This window comes from Eretmochelys imbricata, chromosome 1 (genome assembly GCF_965152235.1).
Source record: "Eretmochelys imbricata isolate rEreImb1 chromosome 1, rEreImb1.hap1, whole genome shotgun sequence".
NCBI classification, from domain to species: domain Eukaryota; kingdom Metazoa; phylum Chordata; order Testudines; family Cheloniidae; genus Eretmochelys; species Eretmochelys imbricata.
Genome location: NC_135572.1, coordinates 233,173,584 through 233,197,333, shown reverse-complemented (window position 1 = coordinate 233,197,333; position 23,750 = coordinate 233,173,584). Strand labels below are relative to the sequence as shown.

The following is a 23,750-nucleotide window of genomic DNA, read 5'->3' as shown; positions in this document are numbered from 1 at the left end:
AGTGAGCTGGATGTTGAGGGAAAGATAAGACCCTCCTCCAGGAGCACAGAGGATTGTTATACCATTGACAACAATATGATTTTCAAAGAAGATGAGTGTGGAGATTTTCCCTTTTATATAACCACTTAAAATTACATCAGATCAACAGGGACCATCTACTCAATAGTCATTATCCTCAGGGCCATGTTTAATTATCTCTAATATTATATATTAGGGTTCTAATAATATATAAATATTTACAATTAATCACAATTGATATTGTTTGGACACTCTTAATTGAACAGCTGAGCTACCCTTTAAGTTCATCCCTCCTCAATGAGGTTGACTCATGTGGGACAGCCTGAATTGATATTGAGAGCTCAGATGTGGTGCTGTCAGTCTGTCACCTTTCCCGGGAGTAATACTTATTTATATGTTTTCCGCACATTTGGTCAGGAGAAGAATTCTGTTGGAATTGGTCTTGCCCACTCCTTCCTTTCCGATCATGCCATTCCAAAGCTGCAAATCATGTCCAACTCTTGCATTAAAATTACCAAGGAGTATGAGCTTGTCCTCTTCGGTGATGGCAGAGAGAATTCGGTCAAGGTTGGCATAAAATCTTTCTTTTGATTTCATTATCAGCATCAAGGGTTGGAGCATGTGCACTGATGAGTGTTGCATGTTGACTTTTGGCAAGTTTAAGACAGAAGGTCCTGAGTCATTCATTGATGCTAACAGGTAATTCTGGGAGTTGGCTGACTATTTTGTTTTTGATAGCAAAAGGAACACCATAGATTCGTTGTTCATTGTTGCTGCTCCTTTCCAGAAAAAAGTGAAACCACCACCTTTTTCCTTGAGCTATCCTCCTCCTGTATGTCAGGTCTCACTCAGTGCAGCAAAGTCGATGACATACCTCCTGAGTTCTCTGGCCACAATTGCTGTTCTTTGCTCTAGCTGGTTACTTTTCAGGTTGTCCATCAGGCTTGAACGTTCCAGGTTCCAAATTTCATTGTTCACTTTCAACCACAGTTAGGTGATACCTCTGGACACGGTTATCCAGTCGGGGGGAGGCAAGGCAGACTATGTTAAGGCACCTTCAAAAAATAGTCAACACTTTCTCTGTGGCCTACAACAAACTTGGGCTCATACTCAACACCAAGAAAAATGAAGTACTCCACCAGCAGGCTGTAAATCACCAGGATCCTGCTTCTATAATTCAGATCAATAAAGAGACCCTAGAGAATGTTGAGCACTTCCTTTACCTGGGCAGCTGTCAGTCGCAGAAAGCTGACATTGATGATGAAATTCAACACTGCCTTCAATGCGCCAGTGCAGCCTTTGGACGCTTGAGAAAACAATCTTCAAAGATCATTACATGAGAATCAAACCGAGCTTCACGGGTATCAGGCTGATGTTATCCCTTCTCTCTTGTATGGTGCTGAAACCTGGTCAAGTACAGTAGACACCTCAAGGTTCTTGAATGATGCCAGCAATGGTGCCACTGAAAAATCTTCTGAGTCAAGTGAAATGACCGATGCACCAACATCAGTGTTCTGTCCCAGGCCAAAGCCTCCAGCATTGAAGTGATGATCATCTACCACCAACTCCATTGGGCTGGTCATGTTCTTCAAATGCCAGAAAACCAACTCCTGAAGCAGGTCATATTTTCATAACTGAGCCATGGCCAAAGGATGAGGGAAGGCTCAAAGACATCCTTAAAGCCAAGGAGAGAGGGGAGACCTGTCCTCTCTCTGGTCCCGCAACGCCTTGAGATGCCTAAAAAAAGGATCAGCTGCTGCTGGAAGTGGTGTGAGGAGTGCCAGGAGCTGGGAATGCTGGTGCCGCAAATAAAGACCCTGGACCACACCATCATCACCCTGACCGCTGGAAAGGATGCCATCCGCTGCCACTAGGCTGAGAACCTCAAGCAGAAGTCGAACCAGGGCAAGGTGTTCGAGGTGGGATCCAGCAAGTGGGATGCCAGCAACCACTTCCTCTCCAGGGGGCAGCTTCACCAGGTTCACTGACTGGCAGTTCATCCACCGGGCCCGACTCAACTGCGTTCCCCTCAACGGAGCCATCCGCCACGGCAACCGGGACAAGCGCTGCAAGAAGTGCGGCTACGCCAATAAGACCCTGCCCCACCTCCTGTGTGGATGCAAACAGTACTTCGCAGCCTGGCAGCACCGCCACCACACCATCCAGAACCGGCTGGTGAAAGCCATCCTGCTGTCCCTGGGGAAGATCACTGTCGACTCTGCCATTCCTGGGACAGGCAGCTGACTGCGACTCGACATTGTCATAACCGAAGCAGAAAAGAAGGAAGTCCTCATGGTAGACGTCACGGTGCCATTTGAAAACAGGTCACCAGCCTTCCATGAGGTCTGAGCACGGAAAGTCTTGAAGTACACCCCACTGGCTGACACCCTGAGAGTCCAGGGCTACAAGGTCCAGATCCACGCCCTAGTCGTGGGAGCTCTGGGAGCATGGGACCCCCACAACGAGCAGGTACTGAGAGCGTGCGGAGTCGATCGATGCTACGCCCGGCTCATGAGACAGCTCATGGTGTCTGACACCATCAGGTGGTCCAGAGACATCTACATGGAACACATCACAGGACACCGCCAGTACCAGATCGAGTAACCAAGAATGCCAACCAGGGAATAACCCACTTTCTTCCCTGACGAACCGAGGGATGCACCCTACCCATGTACTTATTCTCTACACCAATACTGACTTGGACTCTTAATACATCCCATGGGTGGCATACCCAAGCCCACTTATCCACTGACGCTTTAAAAACTCCCACACCCCAATCTGGATCTATGCTGGTTATGTGATATGTATGTACTTCGTGAACCTTGTAGCTGATATTTGCAATCCCCCATAACCCAAGCCCGACCCCAGATGTACCTTCCCTCTTGCCCTTGTGTATATTTGATTTTAAACATTGACTTAAACTCATGGGAGACCCAAGCCCTTGGCTGATAAATAGAAAAAGACCTTGTGGCAAGCATCCCATTATTTTGAGAGCCAGCAGAGATAACAGGAAATGGAAAAATGGGAAAGGAGGAAAGAATGCACCACAGCCCAACTCAACAATCCAGATTTGCCTTTTCCATTGGGAAGTGTCTGCATCAGTTGTGGATCCAGATTAGCCACCTGTGTATCCACCAGTGATAACTGGCTATAATTTTATGGTAGACAATAATCCACAAACTCCGAGAGATCACTGATGGTTTATTTATATTTGGAGTTCACTTTAAAAACGTTTGTATACAGTTAAATTAAAGGAAATTAAAATGTCCTAACCATCATATAACCTATCAAAATGGGCAGCTGGCACTTGAGTTGATCTTTTTTAAAAAAACAATGTAATGTATAGAATAAATTGAGTGGAACTGCAGCAAATCAGACTAACGTTAGTCAGTGGCAGCATCCAGTTGATGGATAGTTTTATGATGATTGACTGAATAATTCTTGTTAGTCTCAGTATCATTCTTCTACCACAACACCTGGTCTAGTACATCTGTTTTAGTTGTCATCACTTCTTTGCCCAGTCTCATTCTGTAGCATAGATGTTTTTAAATGTTATAAATTATAAGATGTACTTAGAGATGAGTTGCTGCTATTTCAAGATCTGTCCTTTCTTTCTGTCAAATTGATTTGTATTTGTAATACTGTTTGTATTACATGGGTTGTGCCTGGCTTGAGGGAGCAAATCTTGCCAAGAAATCTAGCACTATAAACAAGATAATTGTCCATTTTTCGGAACTGTCTGGCAACTAGACAGGGAAAAGCAGTACTTCCTACTCCCAACCAAATCGCCTACCCATGTAAGGTAGAGAACCTTTTTAATAATAGTTGTCTCCATATCTTGAGTTTGCAGTTCAGCTACAGTCATTGTCTTTTTTTTATGCAGCCTAAATAAATAAATCTTGAATGCTGTTCCCTTCTTCTTACAATTTGCTACCTGCAGTTTTTTTCAGTTTTCTGGTGCACAGAACATTTCCCTGGTCTGGTTTGTACAATGTGCTTCCTGGAAAAGCTTGTATTGTAAATTCTCTGGGCCAAATACTGAATTCCTTAACCAGTTTTTTATTTGGGTAAAACACCCAATTGGTGTGATGTGGACCAAATGAAAACTGAGTGAAGGCCCTATATCTATGTGTCTGTACTAATCTTACAGTTCTTTTCCTCCAGATACATACATGTTGTGTTAGGCCACTGATTATGGTGGACCCTGCATTTCTAAAATAACCCAGTGTTGTACATTACTATGTGGTTTGAAGAGGAAAGAGCCCCACAGTAGTAGCCAAACTTTCCTGGCAAGCAGATCAGGGAAGCAAATCCCAATTTAAAAAAATACTTTGCCTTTATGTACAATGTCTTTTGTCAGTGGACCTGAAAGTGCTTTACAAAGGTGAACAGTGTTTTCTCCATTTCATGGATGGGGACAGAAGCAGAGAAAAGCTTAGTAGCATGCCCAAAGTCATACAGATCATAATTAGATGAAAACAAATATGCTGATTTATGGACACATACTCCAACTCGAAGCATACTCCCTAACTTTAAGGATTAGAATCTGTATTCCTAGTCATTCATTATGATCAGAATGAGTGAGTGTGGATAAGTAAGATGAATCACAGTTATTCAGGGATCTACTTGAGAGCTGGGGGACTTTAATATTAATATGGAATTTGACAGAAAGCCAGTGCAAACATTGTAAATGACATTAATTGCTCAGACAGTCCGCTGTTGGTAAGGATGCAAGCTACAGCATACAAATTACTTTTATATATACTTATCAATTGCTGTTTCCTATTTTAGTTTTTTACCTTACAATGTAATTTGGTATAATAAGCACACACTGGAAAACACTACAGAATTTTTTGTATATGCTAGTGAACTTCTGGAAAGTATAATGAATATCTGAGAGACTGCACTACTATAACAGCACTTTGATCATTAAAGATGACTAGTAAAAACTGTGTGTGCAGTGTGCATTGTTGCAAACAACTTTTTTAGTCTTGCACAGACTCATGTTATACATACTGAATCACTATCTGCCCTCAGTTACACCTCTGCAACAACTTTGATGGGCCAGACTCCTACGTGACTGGTCCTCCCTGAGTGTTTCCCTATGTTTATTAGTCTTTTAAAGATGATTGTCCTTTGCATTGTAAAAGATAGATCCCCAGCAATCAGCACAGCCTGTCAATCATAACTCTGCCCTTGTTTCAGTTGCATGCAAAAGAAAACAAATTAAAAATTTTCTCCCAAGATAAATGCTCAAAACTTAATGAGCCAAATGTATTGTGCTGTGGTTATGCGTGGAAATTGAGTGGTTCCAAGCAAGCATAAATTGCTTGCTCTTAAAGATATTCACAACTTTTAACAATGTCAAATAAGAAAATGACTTTGGGGTTGGGTGTATATGTTTAAAACTTCATTTGCTAGCATATACCACAGTTTTCTCGTAAACTTAGAGGTAAAAATTGGTAAGAACATGGTATGTTGGTAAATGTCAAGTCTTCATGGTGACTAAAGTAACAGTCAAAGATTTCTGTAACCAGCAGTGCATATTCAGTGCATGGACATACTGAATTAGTATGTGTTCTTACACCAGTTGAAGAAAATGCAGCTATAAGTGTAGTTTCAGCCTCAAAGGCCAGCTTCTTTTAATAGCAGTACTTCTTGGCATGAGTAGCAACATTATACAGTATGTGCCATTGTTTCCTTTTCTGGCAGATTCAACTAAAGAAAATTTTAAAATGTGAAATCAGAGGTGAGGGTATTCCAGTGTAACTTTACTGACTTAGCAGGTTTGCACCCAGAATGAATGACTCATTATTTCCCAGAGGTTAATACCATAAGGTAAAGTTGTGATCTCTGCGGAATCACAGGATATACTGAACAAATTTGGGAGGGATGGAGATAGCACCTGATGCACATCTTCTGACCCTAGTCAGACTACAGCTGTGGATAAACTACTCCCTAAGTAAAATATTTTGATGTATGGTTATTCATAATTTGTAGATTTATTTATTGACATTTGCCATTTACCTAGTACAGTTCAAGCTGAAATACTTATTGTCTGCGATAGAAACATAATTTGCCGCTTTCAACAGCAGAAGAGAGGGAGAAGGCAACATAGATACTTACTTAGCCATAATCTTCTTTTGTGTGGTCAATCTATAGGGATTTTTGCCATCGTGTCAGTATTTCATTTTACACAATGCTTCTGAAAAAACATTTTAGTACAAAATATTTTACTGCAAATTATGGACTCCCTTATTTTGTACCTGTATGTAATTGATTCAGTTTATAGAGCTTTTAAATGTGCTATGATATTACATATATATCTTTTTTTTTAACAGTCTAATATGAGGATTAAATGGTGGATGCAGAAAACCAGTTTTTCCCCCTTAGAGGAGGATGATCTCGGAAGCCCCTTATCTAGAGAGTTCCTACAAGACATGGAAAACATACAGGGCATCTCTGTCTATTGGTGATGATAGCCCTGGAGCATTCAGCGTAACAGAGCTCCAGTCTTTGGGAAATGGTCCAGGATCTGATGGATCAGTCATTACAGGTAAGAGTTTAGAATACAGTAAGTCTTCATCATTTGAGATAAGATGTATTTAATTGAGCTAAGCAAATCCTTCCTTTACATTACAACTGTTGTTTCAGATGTGTAGATCACACTGGAAACAAAAACCTTTTAGCTGTTTATAATGTCAATAAATTAACTCCAGTCTGAAATTTGTGAGACAAATGTTACTCCATAAAAAAGTGATATTTTTTAAAACAAAAATTTTAAATTATTTTATTGGTTTCACTGATGAGGTGAGGTGGAGATAAAAGTATGTTGGCTTGTTTTGTATAAATTTGTGCTCCCTTTAAAATGAAATTTTGCTGACTACCTTTAGTGTACACCATTTTTTACCAGTATCTTTCAAAATAATCACAACTGTTACTACAAAAGTAGCTACATTCCTCTCCAACTTAGCAGATACTGTATAATATTTATAATACCTCAAAAATTTTCCACTGATTTTGCTGTCTTTGAATCAGTCCCATGAACTACAATCTGTGTGACTCTTATAACATACACGATATGTATAGTAAAATCTGTGCGAAAAGGAGATTTATCATTCTGACTGCTAAAAAGTTAAACTAGAACTGAGTGAAAAGGTTTGTCTGTAACTTTTCATCTCTCCAAAATGCCTTTATTTAAATGTTGGTTTCTCTGTTGATATCAGTAACACAGTTATTAAGGCAGAGAGCCATTAATCCTCAGATCTTTGATTACATGAGGTTTTTATTATATAAAAGGCGTAAATGAGGACTGTAGTGCTGCCATTAAGGTTATTATGTACCATTTTTGTTTATCCAGTACAGTGACAATAGGAGATTTTTTTCCCACCACTTTTGGAGGATATCCGATGAAGTGAGCTGTAGCTCACGAAAGCTTATGCTCAAATAAATTTGTTAGTCTCTAAAGTGCCACAAGTCCTCCTTTTCTTTTTGTAGAAACAGACTAACACGGCTGCTACTCTGAAAGGAGAAGAAAATTAAAGTTACTTTAGAATAGTGTTTGAAAACACAGATCTTAATGCTGAAGGTGCATAATCTGGCATGTTTATGCAAATGAATTTGTCCTAACTTGCTTATTGAGTAAATATACATGACTTATTTACATAAATGAGATCAAACGTTCTGATTACCAGAACGTAAGACTGACAAGGCTACAGCATGGAATGAGCTTTAGGAACATAGGGATTTTTATGCTCCTGGCTGACTCGGGTATTTCCCTAGGCCAGTGTCCAGCTAACTCTGGAAGCTGTGCCTTGTTTCTCCTAGGCCTGGAGTGGATGCATATGAGGCTGTGGCTGGGTTATTAGCCCGTGTGGCTGACTGCTTCTTGCCCTCTGCTGTCAAGGAGATCTGGTTGCTTCTTGCCGTCAACTGGGAAGTGCTCTGCCTGAGCTGCTATACCTGGGTGTTTAGTTCTGGCTTCTCCTTTCTCTTTGGTTGACCTCACCTACTGTTCCCTGACAGGAGGGTGGGAGCTGTGGCTGCTGCATGCTTGTCCCTGTGGCAAGGGAGAAATGGCTAGAGCATTGCCCAGTATCACTCAGGGATCACTTGGGAGTCTGTGATCAGAGATGTAGCCTAGAGCAAGAGTCATTTACAGTAGAAATCCTGCCAAAAGTGGCCCTAATCATAAAGATGCGCCTAGAATATCTCCTTAGCGCTCAAGCTTCTGTGCAGGAACAGTTCAGAAAGCGGATTTAAAAACAGAATCCTTCTGGCCAAAGCAGGAGACGTAACACATCTGAGTTTGTGACATGGTGTTACCAACTCTCACAATTTTACTGCCTTCCTGATTGCAAAGAAAAAATGGAAAACATGAACCCAAAGGCTCAAAATCTGGAAGGCAAATAAAAGAACTTAAAAAAAAAAAACTTCTAAAACATTTAAAAAAAAAATCATTTTGGGTGGTCTGAGTCAAGATTTTTTGAGGCTGTTGAGGTTGGCAATATGAGTTCTGAGTTAACCTGTTTCTAACATCATATGCCTTGACCTACATTCATATAATTGTTTTAATGGATTTGTTCAAATAAAACACCTGTGAATTTGGTAAAATCTTACAATGTACTACAAGATATAAGGACAAGTCTTCTAGCTTTAGAAAATTTCAAGTTTGGTGGAGTTTAGGTTCTAGAACAGTGATATTCAATTAGATCTACCAGTGGGCCGATTTGAGAATTTTAATGATGAGGCAGGCTATTTGTGCAGAAGGCTGACAAAATTAAAAACCAAAACCAAAAAAAAACTTCGGCTGCCAATAAATAAAGACCTTGATTGCAACATAAGTATTAGTGTTTCTATCTTTTAACGAAGTTTATAAATCAACATTATTACCTGTGTTTGTGGCAATCTCTAATGGGAGAGGTGATATAGATGATTGCTGGCAAGTTTTGTGAAGAGTGGTTTGTAGAAGGTCAGGGCAAGGTGCATGCACTGGTGAAGATGCTTATCTGCCAGGTGATTGCAGTGTTGGTTTTAATAGTCACGTTAGCAAACCCAGATTCACAGAAGTACGTTGATCTGAACATTGTTAAAAGATAGATGTCTAGATTCTGGCTATTCTGAAACTGGTCTGCATATTGAATCCAGAAATCACAAAGTCCCACTTCTCGGAATTTTGCCTTGAAGACATCTGAGCTCTGGAGTTTTACAATTTCTAATTAAAAGTCACCTTCATCCGTTGAATCAAGAATGTTCTTTGCTTCAGAAAGGCAAGGTCCATCGGCAGTTGCCACAAATGGATCATGAACAAACAAAAACGAATCCTTTGGAATTTTAAAATTCTCAAATCACATTTAAAAATTTGCGATCGGATTGTTTAGGAATTCTTGTGTCGTTTTCATTGACATTTCATCTGTAGCAAGAACACACAATGTGGGAAAGTGCAACATCTTTCCTATTAAGTTTGTCTGAAACGTTTTAAGATTCTTCTGAAAACACACACTTTTTCAGACCTCCGACACTGTTTTCATGGCCTTGGAGCTGGAAGTTGAGGCAATTCAAGTGACCAGTATATCGCACAGAAAGCTACCTGTGACATAGAGGAGACATCATTCATAAATTCGAGGAACTCACATGCCTTGTTGGTCTTGTGATTATTTCTTTTTGAAGTGCACAAAACCTCTTTAACGCGCGCTTCCTACTTAACCAATAAACGTTGTGCAACAGATCACTGTATTCGGCTGAAACGTCTTGTAAAAGACCTTTAAAAAGACGACGTTGCAAGCTAGAACTTGAGCATATGTAGTTCGCTAATCTCATCACAATACCCATTGTTGTTGTTTTTTTTTCAAGTCCCCAGACAATTTACTGGTGTAAATTTACAGGACAGTCTGGTGAATGATTCAGTGAAGTGTTTTTAATGAAGGCTGTATCGGTGCCAAATGTGAAGCAAAGCCCTTCTCTTTCCGTGTCATAGAGGGACCTCCATCTGTAACAAGCAAGTTTACTTTCTGCAGATCTATACCATTTTTTTTTTCAAAAAAGCCTTTTACCTTTTCAAAAATGATCTTGCCTGTGGTGTAGGTTTCTAATTGTACTAAGCACAAAAATTCTTCCTTGAAAATTTCACCATCATAAAATCTAACAAACAACAGTAGCTGGGCCATGTCACTTAGATCGCTTGCAAGAGACATGTATTTGGTGTTTTTTTTTAAATCAGAAAGCAGTGATGACAAACAGTCCTTGTAAATTACCTCCAATATTCACATTGCTGTGGAATCAAACAGGGGAGCTTGCTTCACATGCTTCACAATGTCATCTTTTTTTTATCTCTGACAAAAAGCTCCTCCAGCATTTCCAGCGTGTACTCCTTCACAAGCTCGGCAGCCAGGAAAGGCTTTTTCTTTTTAGCTAGTACCAACATTATCTGAAGAGAAGCAGCTGTTGCTTTTTCCTTTTTTGTTTTGTTTTTATTTTTGTTTGTTAAAATTACTGTGCTTTGATTCAAAGTGGCATCTCATGTGGGTGACTTTACAGATGGATACAGTGGTTTGGCATATTAAACACCAAAGGTTTTGCATTTAAATAAGGTGGCATAATAAAAAGAAAATCCACTGTCCAGTTTGGGTTAAAAGCTTGGTTTTCACTGTCAACTTTGCAACATTTTACTCCCACTCTCACTCATTTTTTTACTCCATTTCCATCACTAATGAAAAAATGGATGACATCCTAGCTCAATCATAGCCGATGCTATCGCAAGAACTTAAGATCTAGTAAGCAGTGCTTAATTTTTGCTCGGGTAAGTTACTTACTAAAGAAGTTGTAGGCAAATGATAGGCAGCACATCTCTGTTTGTGAATTTAATGATAAACATTTTTTAAAGATGAGCTAATGGGCCATGCAGGAAGCCTTGGTGGGCAACATTTGGCCCACGGGCTGCCTATTGAGTATCACTGTTGCAGAGGATTGGTGCGGAGAAGCTCATGGTTTGGGTGGCGATATCCCTTAGGGATGAATTTATGAAAGGGGGAACTCTGTCTCCTAGGATCTCACAAAACTGGGTCACTGGGCAACAAAATGGCAGATGAAATTGAATGTTGGTAAATGCAAAGTAATGAACATTTGAAAAAATAATCCCAACTATACATACACAATGATGGGGTCTAAATTAGCTGTTACTGCCTGAGAAAGAGATCCCTTAGAGTCATTGTGGATAGTTCTCTGAAAACTTCTGCTCAATGCGTAGCAGCGGAGAAAAAGGCTAATCGTATGTTAAGAACTGTTAGGAAAGGGATGGAAAATAAGACCAAAAATATTATCATGAGCCTATATAAATCCATGCTAAGCCCACACCTTGAATACTGTGTCCAGTTCTGGCTGTCCCATTTCAAAAATGGATATTGTTCAACTCGGAAAAGTTCCGAGAAAGACAACAAAGGTTAATCAAGGTTATGAAACAGTTTCCGTATGAGGTGAGACTAAAAATGAGGGCTGCTCATCTTTTTTGAGAGAGAGACGACAAAGTGAGGATATGATAGAGGTGTATAAAATCATAATTGATGTGGGAAAAGTGAATAGACAAATGTTATTTATCCCTTCATGCAGTGCAACAACCGGGGGTCACCTGATAAAATTAATAGGCAGCAGGTTTATAGAAACAAGTAGTACTCTTTCATACAACACACAACTAACCTGTGGAATTCATTGCAGAGGATGTTGTGATGGCCAGCAGTATAACTGGGTTAAACAAGAACAAGTTAAGTTTATAGAGGATTGGTCCATCAATGGCTATTAGCCAAGATGGTCAGGGATGCAGCCCTAAACCTCTGACTACCAGAATCATTCCATAATTACCCTGTTCTGTATGCTCTCTTTGAAGCTCTGGTTTGGGCCACTGTTGGAGACAGGGTTCTGAGCAAGATAGACCATGGTCTGACCCAGTATGGCAACTCTTCTGTTCTTATGGGGGTTTTTTGGTGTTTTTGGAGGTGGTTCAAAGTGAAGCGTTTTAATTTTGCAAGATGGTTAAATTTTACAGAAGAGCACTGGACAGTTTCTGCTTAGTTATTTTACTATTTGAGTTGTTGAGCATTGTTTTCCTCACATTTAGAGAGGCGAGGCAGCGCAGTCAGTCAAAGAAGGTTTTGATTGTCAGATCATCTACATTGTGATCACTAGTTTGTCTTCCTTTTGAAGCTTCTCTTTAGCCTCACTGCAGTTTAATCATATGGCCTGTTTTCACTCCTCTGGTAAAGGGCAAACTCTTCAGAATGGCATTAGAAGCGCAGCATCTCCTGTCTTAGGCCCTAGTTCACGAGTACATGAATAGTCCCACTGAACTAAAATGGGACTTTAAACACATGCTTAAAGATAAGCATGTGTTTAAATGTTCTGCTGACCTGGGGGCTTTAACCAGGAAGGTATGTTTGCTGTCTTTCCGTAACAGCAGGTCTGACTCTGACCTGCGTAGGCTAAACTAAAGCGTGTGTCTGGAAGTATCCTGGGCAGAAGATGTAATGGCCAGCTGTGCTGATTATAACCATAGAGAAAGGGTGGTCCATTGGCTGCCTGGGCATTATGATGATACTTTGAGGATCTGGTCCATGGGCTTTGCCCCAGCAACATGTATCAGTCTGTTTGGCCAGTGCCACTCTTCCATTTATAACTTACATTATTTTATAACTAGTAAAACATCTGAAAAATAGATAATTACAGAGAATTATAATGAATAAATTCTCTTGCAAACATGAAATAGTCATTCATTTAACAAGTGATTTCAAAGCTTTAGTTAGATACTTTTGGATCACAATCTAAATTATTCTAAATTTTCTGTGCATACTTACGAACTGTTGTTGAAATACCACTACAACTTCTTTGGTTCTGGCTCTTAGCTCTCCTATCCTTTTGTGTGTGCATTGTATGTGTCATCGACATTAGCTGTACAGACCCTGTATTTGTTTGGTGCACTATTAATAGAAGCATGGGCTAGTTTTCAAACAGATTTGTTACTGTTAAATTAATAGTGCATGTAATGATTTTTTTTATTTCAGGCTTTTAAAATAAACTTTCCTATGTGGATGAAATTTAGCACAGAACTGGTACTGATTTTGGTAGTACAGAATTTGAGTGTTCCTTTTTCTTTTAGATACCCTTTCACCAGCATCAAGTCCTTCATCCATTAATTTTGCCACAATTCCAGGTAGCATAGATGAATCACCCAGTGGAGCATTAAACATTGAATGTAGAATTTGTGGGGACAAAGCCTCAGGCTTCCATTATGGAGTACATGCTTGTGAAGGTTGTAAGGTACAGTTGATTTTTTTTAATAGCCTAAACCATATTGCTTTATTTACAGGGTTATATGAAGAAAAAACATAGTTGCTTTGTAAAGTAATTAAAATCAGTCTAACTGTAAAAAGAAAACACAATTTAAATAAAAAAGTCACTTGTGATCTTCTCAAGAAGTATTTTTGTCTAATATCGTAATTGGATACTAGAACTTCTTCAAGAAAGGCAGTTGATGATGATTATAAGTAGTGCTTTTGTGAAAAGAACTAGTTATCATTAGAGATTAAAATAATTTAAAAGGGAAAAAAAAATGTTCCATTAGTGTTTTATTTGAGTTGGGAATATGCTATGGGAACCATGTGATTTTGATACATTTCCATTATATTTCCAATGAACAAATCCTGAATGCCTCATCACCACCACATCCTAACTGAATCGCTTTTAGTACAGTGTTTTATTGATTATAAATTTGGAACCAGTACATGGTCACAAAGCCAAACATGCTTACCATCAGTCTTTGAAGTATAGGATAGGTGACCAAAAAGATGTAAAGGTTTTATATTTTATTTTCTCACGTATGTCTAGATTTTTTTTGTTTTTTTCTGCATCACATAACAGGACTTGAGAAAGTGAAGCAATTTTAAAACATTCAAAAATGTTTACAATCACTCAGTCTTAACTCTTGGGTTAGGATAATAAGGTTCAAATGTAAAGTTTTGTGGATTAATGTTCTGGAATTGGTAGAATAATTCTAAATTCAAATCTGAAGATTTGCACTCATTCTTTTAGAGTTAGAGAAATAGGTCATGATCAAATGTGGCACTTTGTGACATGCTGGCAGTGCAACATCTTGCTTCACACATCATAACGTCTTATCATGACACAGCGCTGTGTAGCAGTGTTTGTAGAGACTAGTATTCCATTGCAGGGTCACTCAGAACATCATGGTAAGATCATTTATAGGCTTTTCTCTGGTGCCCATGTGCCTGTGCTTAGCTCTTCCTCTACACCCTTGCACTTTCCTGTGCATCCCCAACTCTTCCTGCTATTAACATGTGCTCTTCCTTCATGTAACCATCTATTGCGGTATGTGTGTGTGCATGTACGTGTATGGCAGATGAGGATTCCCTCTCACAGGGAGAGGGGGCTGGCAAAGCGTATGCTAGGGTAAGACGGTGCAGGGCACAGTGCATGGTTGTTCTGCTTGATCCTTAAAGGCTGCTCTGATATTACCTTAAGAGGCATCTTGGTCCCCACAGCCTGCAAAGGATCAGGAGTGCAGAAAGGAGGCTTAAAGCTACCTTTCCCACCCCCCACATTCTATCTGTGCCAAGTGTAAACTCAATGCAGGTGCGAATCTGGCCTCCATGTAATGCTGTATTTAGTGAAGTAGGAAACTGTTGCATTTTGACACATCATACTTTACTTATATTTATCTAGATTAACATTTACCTTTAGTTTCTGTAAGTGTCAACTGTGGAAAAATAAGACAGAAAGAAAAGAGAAAATGTAGTGATATGATTAAGATTTATTGGAAGACTTACGTTAGCTCACTTTTTGACAATATATAATGTTCTCTTAAACATTTTACAGGGATTTTTTAGGAGAACAATTCGACTTAAACTCATCTATGATAAATGTGATCGTACCTGCAAAATACAGAAAAAAAATCGTAATAAGTGCCAATACTGTCGTTTTCAAAAGTGCCTTTCAGTTGGAATGTCACATAATGGTACGTAAGAGTGCCCTTAATAATTTGTTCCCAATTCCGCAAGCAGGCATGTGAATAACTTTACTCACATGAGTAGTTCCACAGAGTTACTTGTGTGAGCAAGTGTTACAGGATTCAGTCTCAGGTGTTTACAGTGTATTAAAATGAGGCCCTGATCCTGCATTGAGAATGCTTGGGTGCAGGATTTTGTTCTCAGTATAGGATCAAGGTCTAATTAATGGGGTTCATTTGTGTTTTGCTTTCCTTCTTTTCCTCTGCTCTGGAGTAATCATGTTTTAGGTGCACGGTGTATGGACAAATTTTAAAGGTCATTTTTCCCCAAAAAAACCAAAAGTTTCCCTTTCAAAAATTAAGTGTGGAAGAGGCATGTAAGCATGCTTGACTGGGAATGAGAAAAAAATATTGAAGGCTAGCTTAAGAATGTATGTTTGTGAGATTTCTCCTCTGATGTGTAATTCAATTTGATCAACAAAATGAAAGGTCACTAAAAGTATGTATTAGTTCACTTTTACAACTTTACTATTGGGGTCATCAGAAAATCGCCTTTCATTTCCAGAAAATATATCCGAACTTTATAGTTGCTATTTGTTTGTCTGGTCCTCTAAATATTCTAAAATCATTTCAATTTTGTTTGTCACCAAGTAGAATAAATCTACAGTTAAATACTTAATGTGTGTCTGAAATGTGTCTGAAATGCAATTGTCATTAATATTATTTTAAAAAACTTTAACTTTTTATTCTATTACTTCCTTATGTGCAAGATATTGTTTGCATTTTGGAACTTGTTTTATATGCGGATGAATATATTTGTATCCAAGCACCCCATATCTTCTGAGGATTTAAAAATATAGTGAATTTAGTAATTTGGCTTAGTACTTGATCTGAGTGTTCCAAATTTTATTTATGGGACATAGGTCTACTGGCTGTTTTCCAACCTTTCACAGCAAGTGTATAATCATTTCTAGTCTGGTTTAGTCTCCTGCCAGCATGGCTAGAATAGGATGCTTCAACTGAAGTCAAACAGTACATTGCCCTTTCCCCTCTGCATACAACAGAGTGCATTAATTCTGGACCACTGCAGCTATCAGCTTATGCTCTGAAGCATGACATTTGATTATCCTCATTGGAGATTGGTGATTTAATAATTAGGGACTAATTATGTGGGGAAGGGCTGTCTTCTTTAATTCATGGCTTTATAGGTAGGACAGGCTGCCTCGAATAGTCATTACTCCTTCTAGATAGAAATCTGACTGCTGTATTCAGGGAGGGAAAAAAGTATAGACTTATGTAGAATTTATGTATTTGTTTCATAATTGTGTTTCTACCAGCAATTCGGTTTGGACGAATGCCAAGGTCTGAGAAGGCAAAGTTGAAAGCAGAAATTCTAACAGGTGAACAAGATGTGGAAGATTCAGAAATGGCAGATCTTAAATCTCTTGCCAAGAGAATTTATGAGGCCTATTTGAAAAACTTCAATATGAACAAGATCAAAGCCAGAGTCATCCTTGCAGGGAAAACCAATAACAATCCAGTACGTGTTTTTGCTTTAATTTTATTGTGGCGCTAAAATCTATTGGTGGTAATACAATGAACTGTAGAATTCTTAAGCAAATCATTTAGGAATAAGTGGTGTACTACTATGTGGTAGACTTGAAATATGAAAAAGTAGTACCTGTCGTAAATCTGGTCTTTGATATGTAAGATCAGTATAATGGGAAGCTTTAGAAAATAAAGTTGTGGTTAACTTGTAAAAGAAAGATCTCAGTAAACTACTAGATGATGTAGAGCAGCATAATAGGGTTGGCCACCTCCTGAGCACTCCCTCGTGGCTGTGGCACACTGCTTCTTGTAACCCTGGTTTCCCCTTCTTATAACCTACTAATTCCATGGAAGCTCTGCTCTCTCAATAATACCCCTCCGTTGGACTGGTTTATTATTAAAATTTTATGCAAAATAGTCCATAACAATAGTCCCAAAATAAAATTCATTTATCACACTCAGTTTAAATAGTGATTAAGATCCCAACAGCTAGTCCCTCAATATGCCCTATACAACACACCAGCCACTTTGACCACACCCAGACCCTGTCAGTCCTCTGCTCTTCCTCTGGCCCTGGACAGCCACCCCAGCCCTTCCACCTGGCATGCAACCCCACTCTTCCATGCAGAAACAGCCACAGCCTCTCTTGCCAAGGGAGCATCCCTCACTCCCCCTGGCCCTCTCTTTGTTCCTCTGGGTTCAGTTCTCCAGCCCTGGAGATGTTAGCAGGTAAGCTCCTCCTCTGCTTTTGGCCTTTGGCTCTAACTCTTCAGCTTAAGGCCAGCAGGCAACTCCCTTTGCTGCTCCCTGGCCTTCAGCCCTACCACCCTGGCTCTCTGGCTTGGGGATGCCAGCCAGCAAACTCCTCCACTGCTCTCCTGCCTTCTCCCAGGGATCACATATAGTTTGTGCCAGCTTTTATCTCACACTCAAGCTTCTCCTCCCAGGCAGCCCTGACTCACCAGGTCTCTGTTTCCCTAGGGCTCAAGTGCCCTCTTTTAAATCCAGTTAATTGGCCTAATTGGAATGTGCTGCTCCCTCTTAAAGGGCCAATGTCACCATGTGATAAGGGGCTAAATGGTGGGGGAAGTAAATTTAGTTATCAGAAAATGAAATGTGATATCTGACTTGGTTTAGTATTGGGGAAAAAAGTATTTATTTCCCATTAAGACTATAATAATGGTAATAAAATGTAGAATTTGAATAACACTTTTCATCCACAGATATCAACGTTCTTTGCAGAGGTAAGTATTGTTATCAGCCTTTATACAAATGAGGAAACCATGGTATAGAAAGGTTGTGCCTTGTTCCATGATCACAAAGAGAGACTTAGTGACAGAGTTGGCAACAGAATGCAGGTCTCCTGAGTCTTATTTTCCAGCTCTAGGCACTGGTCCACACATTTTCCCTACTCTAATTTTATGGTTTCCTTTGAAGGAGGAAGTGAACAAAGTTGAGAAGGAATTTGATTTTTATTATGGAGCTTATTTTTCTTCAACTATAACCTAGCCAGTCTCTTATATTAAGTGGTGAACACTATCTGATTCTTACTCAGGAGTACCAAAATCATTACTATTTTGTAGGAAATTGTGTAATATTTGTTTCTCTTATGAGTTAATCAATGGTTCTCTTGTGGTATCCTTGATACGTTAGCGCTCTGCCATCCCATTGTGTGTACCCAGTCAGTAAAGCACTTAAGCACATAAATTGTCCCACTGACTTCCATGGAACTCTTCACATGCTTTAAATTAAGCATGTGCTTAATTTCATTGCAGGTTAGGGGCCTACAAAAATCTAAAACATATAGTATGGACCTGCACACAGTACTTCACAAACTCTTCATAAGTTATAATCAAGACATCTGCTTATGTATCTACTGTAGGTGCAGTGGACCTGAATTTCTAGACCTTGCATTTTGTGTATTCATTTACATCTGTGCAAAATTGATGTACAAATTGCCAAATCCAGAAATTTCTACTCATACCAATGATAGCATTTTGCACTTACTTGGGGTAGATGTACATGAACAAGACAGTGGAGAATCAGAGCTTGTATATTCATAAATAAAATATATTTCCCCCTGTACATGGGAAAGAAGAGGATTTAGATTATTTAACAAAGTCTTTCCTTGTGTAACCCTTCTGTGAAGTGGAGTCAGCAGCAACAAGGGTCACCTTCAATATTGAGGGGTTCTTCTTAACCATTCAAAACAGAACTAGCTCAAGCCTCCACCCAATGATCTGGGAAAATGTAATAACCACCCGTGAGCGCCTCTGAAAGGCACTACTTCCCCACTTGCAAGCACTAAGTCTGTGTATAACAAAAGAGAACTGTTAATAAAAGGGAAGGGAAACCAAGCATAAGTTTGGGAAAACACCACAACTGTATTCAAAAGCATGCAACCATAAGCAAAACCTGACCCCACAATGTATTGAGCAGTGTTCTTTGCCTAAGTTTTCCACCTTGTGGTGGAAAAGTCTGACAAACAAATGACCCTTTATGGAATCACATACACCCCTCTGCTGCATCCTACTCACAGTCGGCTGTCCTTGGTTAGCAAAGACCGAGAGTTCAGAGGTGTGTTCACAGGGGTTCACCTCCCATTCCAACAAAGGGGGAGGAATAATCAAGCAATGTCTCTGTGGTTGCTGTCTGCCTCTGCAACTGGTTGTTTGCTGCTGCCTCCACTGCTTGTCTCTGGATTTTCTTTCCTCTCACCACTGTGCCTACACCAGGTCTAAGGCATAGCTTCTAGATCTGATCATTAGTGATTCAGCTCTGGTAATCGCTGCACAGAAACAGTGACTCTCAGTTGAGTCTAATTAGCTCTGTCTTTAAACACTGGAGAGCGGAAAGTCAAATGGTGTGTAGGATTCTTTGAGTAGAGTCCACACTACCATGTAGGAACATCTGACCCCACCTGTCTCTTCTTTACTGGTATTTGTCATCCCTATCATGCTTAGTGAGTGAAGTTCCATTTAAGGTGACCCCTTCAATCCAGGCATGCTAAGTACAGTTCTGCTGCCCAACATCAGCCAAAAGTGATAATTTTAGCAAAGCAGCTTCATCATGCTATGCTAAGGTGACCAGATGTCCTGATTTTATAGGGACAGTCCCAATATTTGGGGCTTTTTCTTACGTAGGTGCCTATTTACCCCCCCATCCCCTCTCCTGATTTTTCACACTTTCTATCCGGTCACCCTATGCTACGCACCTAGGCAAGTAGGCATATCTATGCAAACACATTCTGTTCCTGAACTCTCTTCCCTCAGCTCATTGCTAGATGTCAGAGGAGAGTTCATTCATACCTGCTAACACTTGGAGAATATGCCTTTTAATATTTTTTATTTGACAGGGTTTTATTTTTTTTAAACATGGGTCCTTCAGGTTCAGTTGGTGGTGATGGGAATCCAGCTTACTTGTTGCTGAACAGTACTTTAGCAGTTAATTTCAATAAATTCTGATTCTTCTTCAAGTAACGTTCCTACAGGTGCTCCACTCTAGGTCCGCTGTGCCTTTGACCTGAGATTTCTCATAGCAGAGTCTGCTCAGCCTGCACATGCGTTTGTCAGTCTCATCCCCCCTGCTGCTGTTATATAGCACAACGTGGGCAAGCCACCCTCAACTACCTTGGGCTGAGACGGAGTTTTAGCAGTTGTCCTATATAGATTTCCTCAACTCTATTTTTCTCTCTTGGTGATTGTTGTAGTGTTAGTGTTAATTGTTCCATAGTTAGTATATACTACTATTATAGCTTTTTTCTTTTTCTTTTTTTTTAATATTTTTTCTATGTACTATTTATATAGACTTTAGATCTGACATTTTTTTTCTGACTGGGAGGTGATGCCCAGTTCTCCTGGCTTCAAGCTATGTTTGTCGTGCCAGGAGGCAATCCCAGGCAGCCTCAGACATTCCCTCTGTATCTATTGCTCAAAAGTGCAATTTTTGTCTGGCCTTTAAATCAAGAGCCAGAAAAAACAGAACTAAAGCTTCGCTTCCTCGTGATGGAGAGCTCTCTATGTCTGACCTCCAACCCAGGCCAAGGGAGCCCCCCATATGTCAGTCGCCAAGCAAGTCTGCTGCCTTGGAGTCCCACAGTTCCAGGGCACCCAAGAGGAAGATACAGGACTCCTCTCTCAAGTCCTCAAAAGAAAAAGTGTTCGCCACATAGAGATTTTACCTCTAAAAGGTCAAGGTTATTGGTTCACTTAGCTACTCCAGCACCCCATTCAGGTACCTGGCTCTCAGTTCCTAAGGTACCCAGGGTACAGTTAGATCACGGGGCCAGAGAGACCCTTGGTACCATTATCAGATCGAGGCAGCAAGAAGAGCTCTTCCTCAGTATGGAAGAAGTCCACTGAGGTTCCGACAATGCCTTCCTTGGGGCACATGAGATCTTCGGCTCTGTCAACCACTGTGCTTCCCTCTGAGCACCTGAAGACTGTGGTATCATCAGGGTCCTCGGCCATGACTGACATCATGAGCCTTGGTATTGATATTCCTCATGTTGCTGCAAGAGTTCTGTTTTTCCCCAGGACCTGGCTATAACTGAGACTCCTGACTCGGCTCTTCAGCTCTGATTTGCTGTCAGTACCAAGAACATCAAGATCACCTGAAATGATTTCACCTCAGATCTCTCCAGGAGCTCCACCATTCCTGAGTGAACCTGAGGAAGAGGATTCTGAGGAGGATCTTGCCTTGGTCTCACAAGCATCAGTCCAGAGGTGGTCTCCTCAGTCCTTCAGAGGGCCCTTCCCAGAGGCTTCTGCTGAAGCTGCAGCTACTTGCAACCCATGATTACCACCAACACCTCACTGTTATGAGCACCCTTGGGTGCCTCCTAGTATGCCTTATGCAGCTCCTCCTTGGCCATATTGCCTCCTTGGCTTATTGCCAAGAATTTTCCAGATCGTCCAGTACCACCCACCATAGAGACAGGCATCCTGCATGACCTGCTCCCTCCAGGAGACCTGACCCTCAAGAGGATTCTTTTGAGGAGCAGGAAGCCAGTGAAGAGGTTTCTCTTACAGGAACATTTCCTCTTCATCTACAGATGAAGCAGTTATGCCTCCTCCTCCATCCCTGGTGGGTGATTTAAAACATTGTCAGGATCTGAGCAAGAGAGTTGCAGACTCTTTGCAGATTCCCCTCAAGGAGGTTACAGAGCCTCATCATAAGGTGCTTGATATATCCTTCGCTCACCCTCTTTGGCATGCATAGCTTTACCTGTAAATGAGGCTCTTTTAGACAGCTCTTTTAGATCTGGCTCCAGCTTCTATTCTGCCTACCTGCAAAAGAACGGACAAGAACTATTATGTCTCAGCAAAGGACTCAGATTTTATTTCCCATCCCTCACCTAACTCCTTGGTGGTGGATGCGGTGAATGAATGTGGTGGGCAGCACCACCCTAAATCCACGCCTCATGACAAAGACCATAAGCGCTTGGACCTACTAGGGAGAAAGTCTTACTCTTCAGCTTCTTTTCAATTTAGAATTGCCAGTTATCAGGCTTTGATAGCAAAGTACCATGTCAATTATATCAAGCTAACTTCATTTGTCGATCATCTACTGGAAGAACACAGGGAACAATTCCAGGCAATTGTTGTGGATGGCCTACTACTTGCTAGGACAACCTTGCAAGGCTCCCTTAATGCTTCTGATACTGCTTCCCATTCAGTCACTACAGTGGTGGTGATGAGAAAAGCCTTTTGGCTCCAGCTGTCCGGTTTCCCAAAGGAGATTCAGAATACAGTTGAGGAGCTGTAAGCTGTTTTCAGATAGCACAGACAAGTCTCTGCAACCACTGAGGGATTCTAGAGTGACTTTGCATTCTTTTGGCATTTATACTCCTACATACAAGAGAGAACTCAGCAAATCTCAGATGGTCCAGAGATTCTGCCCCGTCCAATTCCTTCCCTCTGAGAGCAGTGGTCTCCAAACTGGGGTGCGCACACCCCCAGGGGTGCACGAGATGATCCCAGGGTGTGCGCAGCAGCAGGAGTGCCCCCGGACAGCACTCCGCCATATTTTTTCTTCGGCGGCAGCTCTGCACGTCCCCTCCGGCGGCCCACCTGTGGTAAGTCTTCCGTTCTTCTTCTCTCTGCGGCGCGTCTGCGACAGGTCTTCCGGTATTCACCCTGGGGTGCGTGAGCCAAAAAGTTTGGAGACCACTGTCCTAGAGGACGTATGAGCCACACCACAGAAGGCATAGGTTTCAAAGAAGGAAACCGTCCACTTCTCAGCCTCCTTCCTCACACACCAAGCAGCAATTTTGACGTGGTGATTAAGGCTCTGAACCAGTGTTTCCTCAAATTTTTTACGTCCATGTGTGGAATGAATTTTGTTACGTGCACCAATATGGAGGTGATGGTGGTGAGGTTTGGAGTGTGGGAGGGGGCTTGGGGCTAAGGCAGAGGGTTGGGGTATGAGGCAGCATGGGCTCTGGGTTTGGGGCTGGGGATGAGGGGTTTGGGGTGCAGGCTGCCCCGGGGCCGCGGCAGGGAGAGAGGACTCCCCCAAACCCTCTCTCGCCGCAGCAGCTCGGTGCCGGGTCAGAGGCTCCTCTCCCAGTCCATGGCAGCTCTGGCTGGGCTGGGCTTAGCTGGGGTCAGGCTCCTCTCCCTGGCAGCTCTGGCGGGCTTGGGCTGGGGAGGGGCTCCTCTCCCTGCCTGCGTGGCCCTTTATAGCCTGTTGCACAGCTTACAAGGAACTACCATTCTCATCCTCTTCAGCTTCACTGGTTCACCAGCCTTTCTCCCTTCTGCGACTGCCTTCGCCACTTAAGTAGAGCCAGGGAGTCTATCACTACAGACAAGTGGGTCTCCACAACCCACTTTGCCTCACTTTCACCAATGAACCATGCTCCCCATCCCTCTTCAGGGACCCTTCTCACGACAGCATGCTTCAAGATATAGACACACTCTTATATATGGGGGCTATAGAACCAGTTTCCATATAGCACAGAGGGAAGGGACTTTATTAAAGTATTTCCTGGTACCAAAAAAGAGTGGAGGTTGGAGACCCATCCTAGACCTGAAACTACTCAACACCTATGTTAAGGCACAGAAGTTCAAAATAGTGATGCTTACAGTGATAATTCCATTAGAGCAAGGAATTGGTTCTCAGCCCTCTACTTTCAAGATTCATATTTCCACATCACTATCCACCCATCCCA

The 23,750-nt window shown here is 41.1% G+C and overlaps 1 protein-coding gene across 1 annotated transcript in view; it reads left to right on the top strand.

Annotated features, from left to right (window-relative positions):
* Positions 1 to 6,376: 6,376 nt before the first annotated feature.
* Positions 6,377 to 23,750, top strand: part of PPARA (peroxisome proliferator activated receptor alpha) — a 30,164-nt gene continuing 12,790 nt past the window's right edge. The window contains 6 exon segments of the mRNA XM_077825485.1: positions 6,377 to 6,402; positions 6,404 to 6,481; positions 6,483 to 6,574; positions 13,163 to 13,323; positions 14,899 to 15,037; positions 16,366 to 16,568. Of these exon segments, the coding sequence (XP_077681611.1) occupies positions 6,377 to 6,402; positions 6,404 to 6,481; positions 6,483 to 6,574; positions 13,163 to 13,323; positions 14,899 to 15,037; positions 16,366 to 16,568 (699 nt within the window).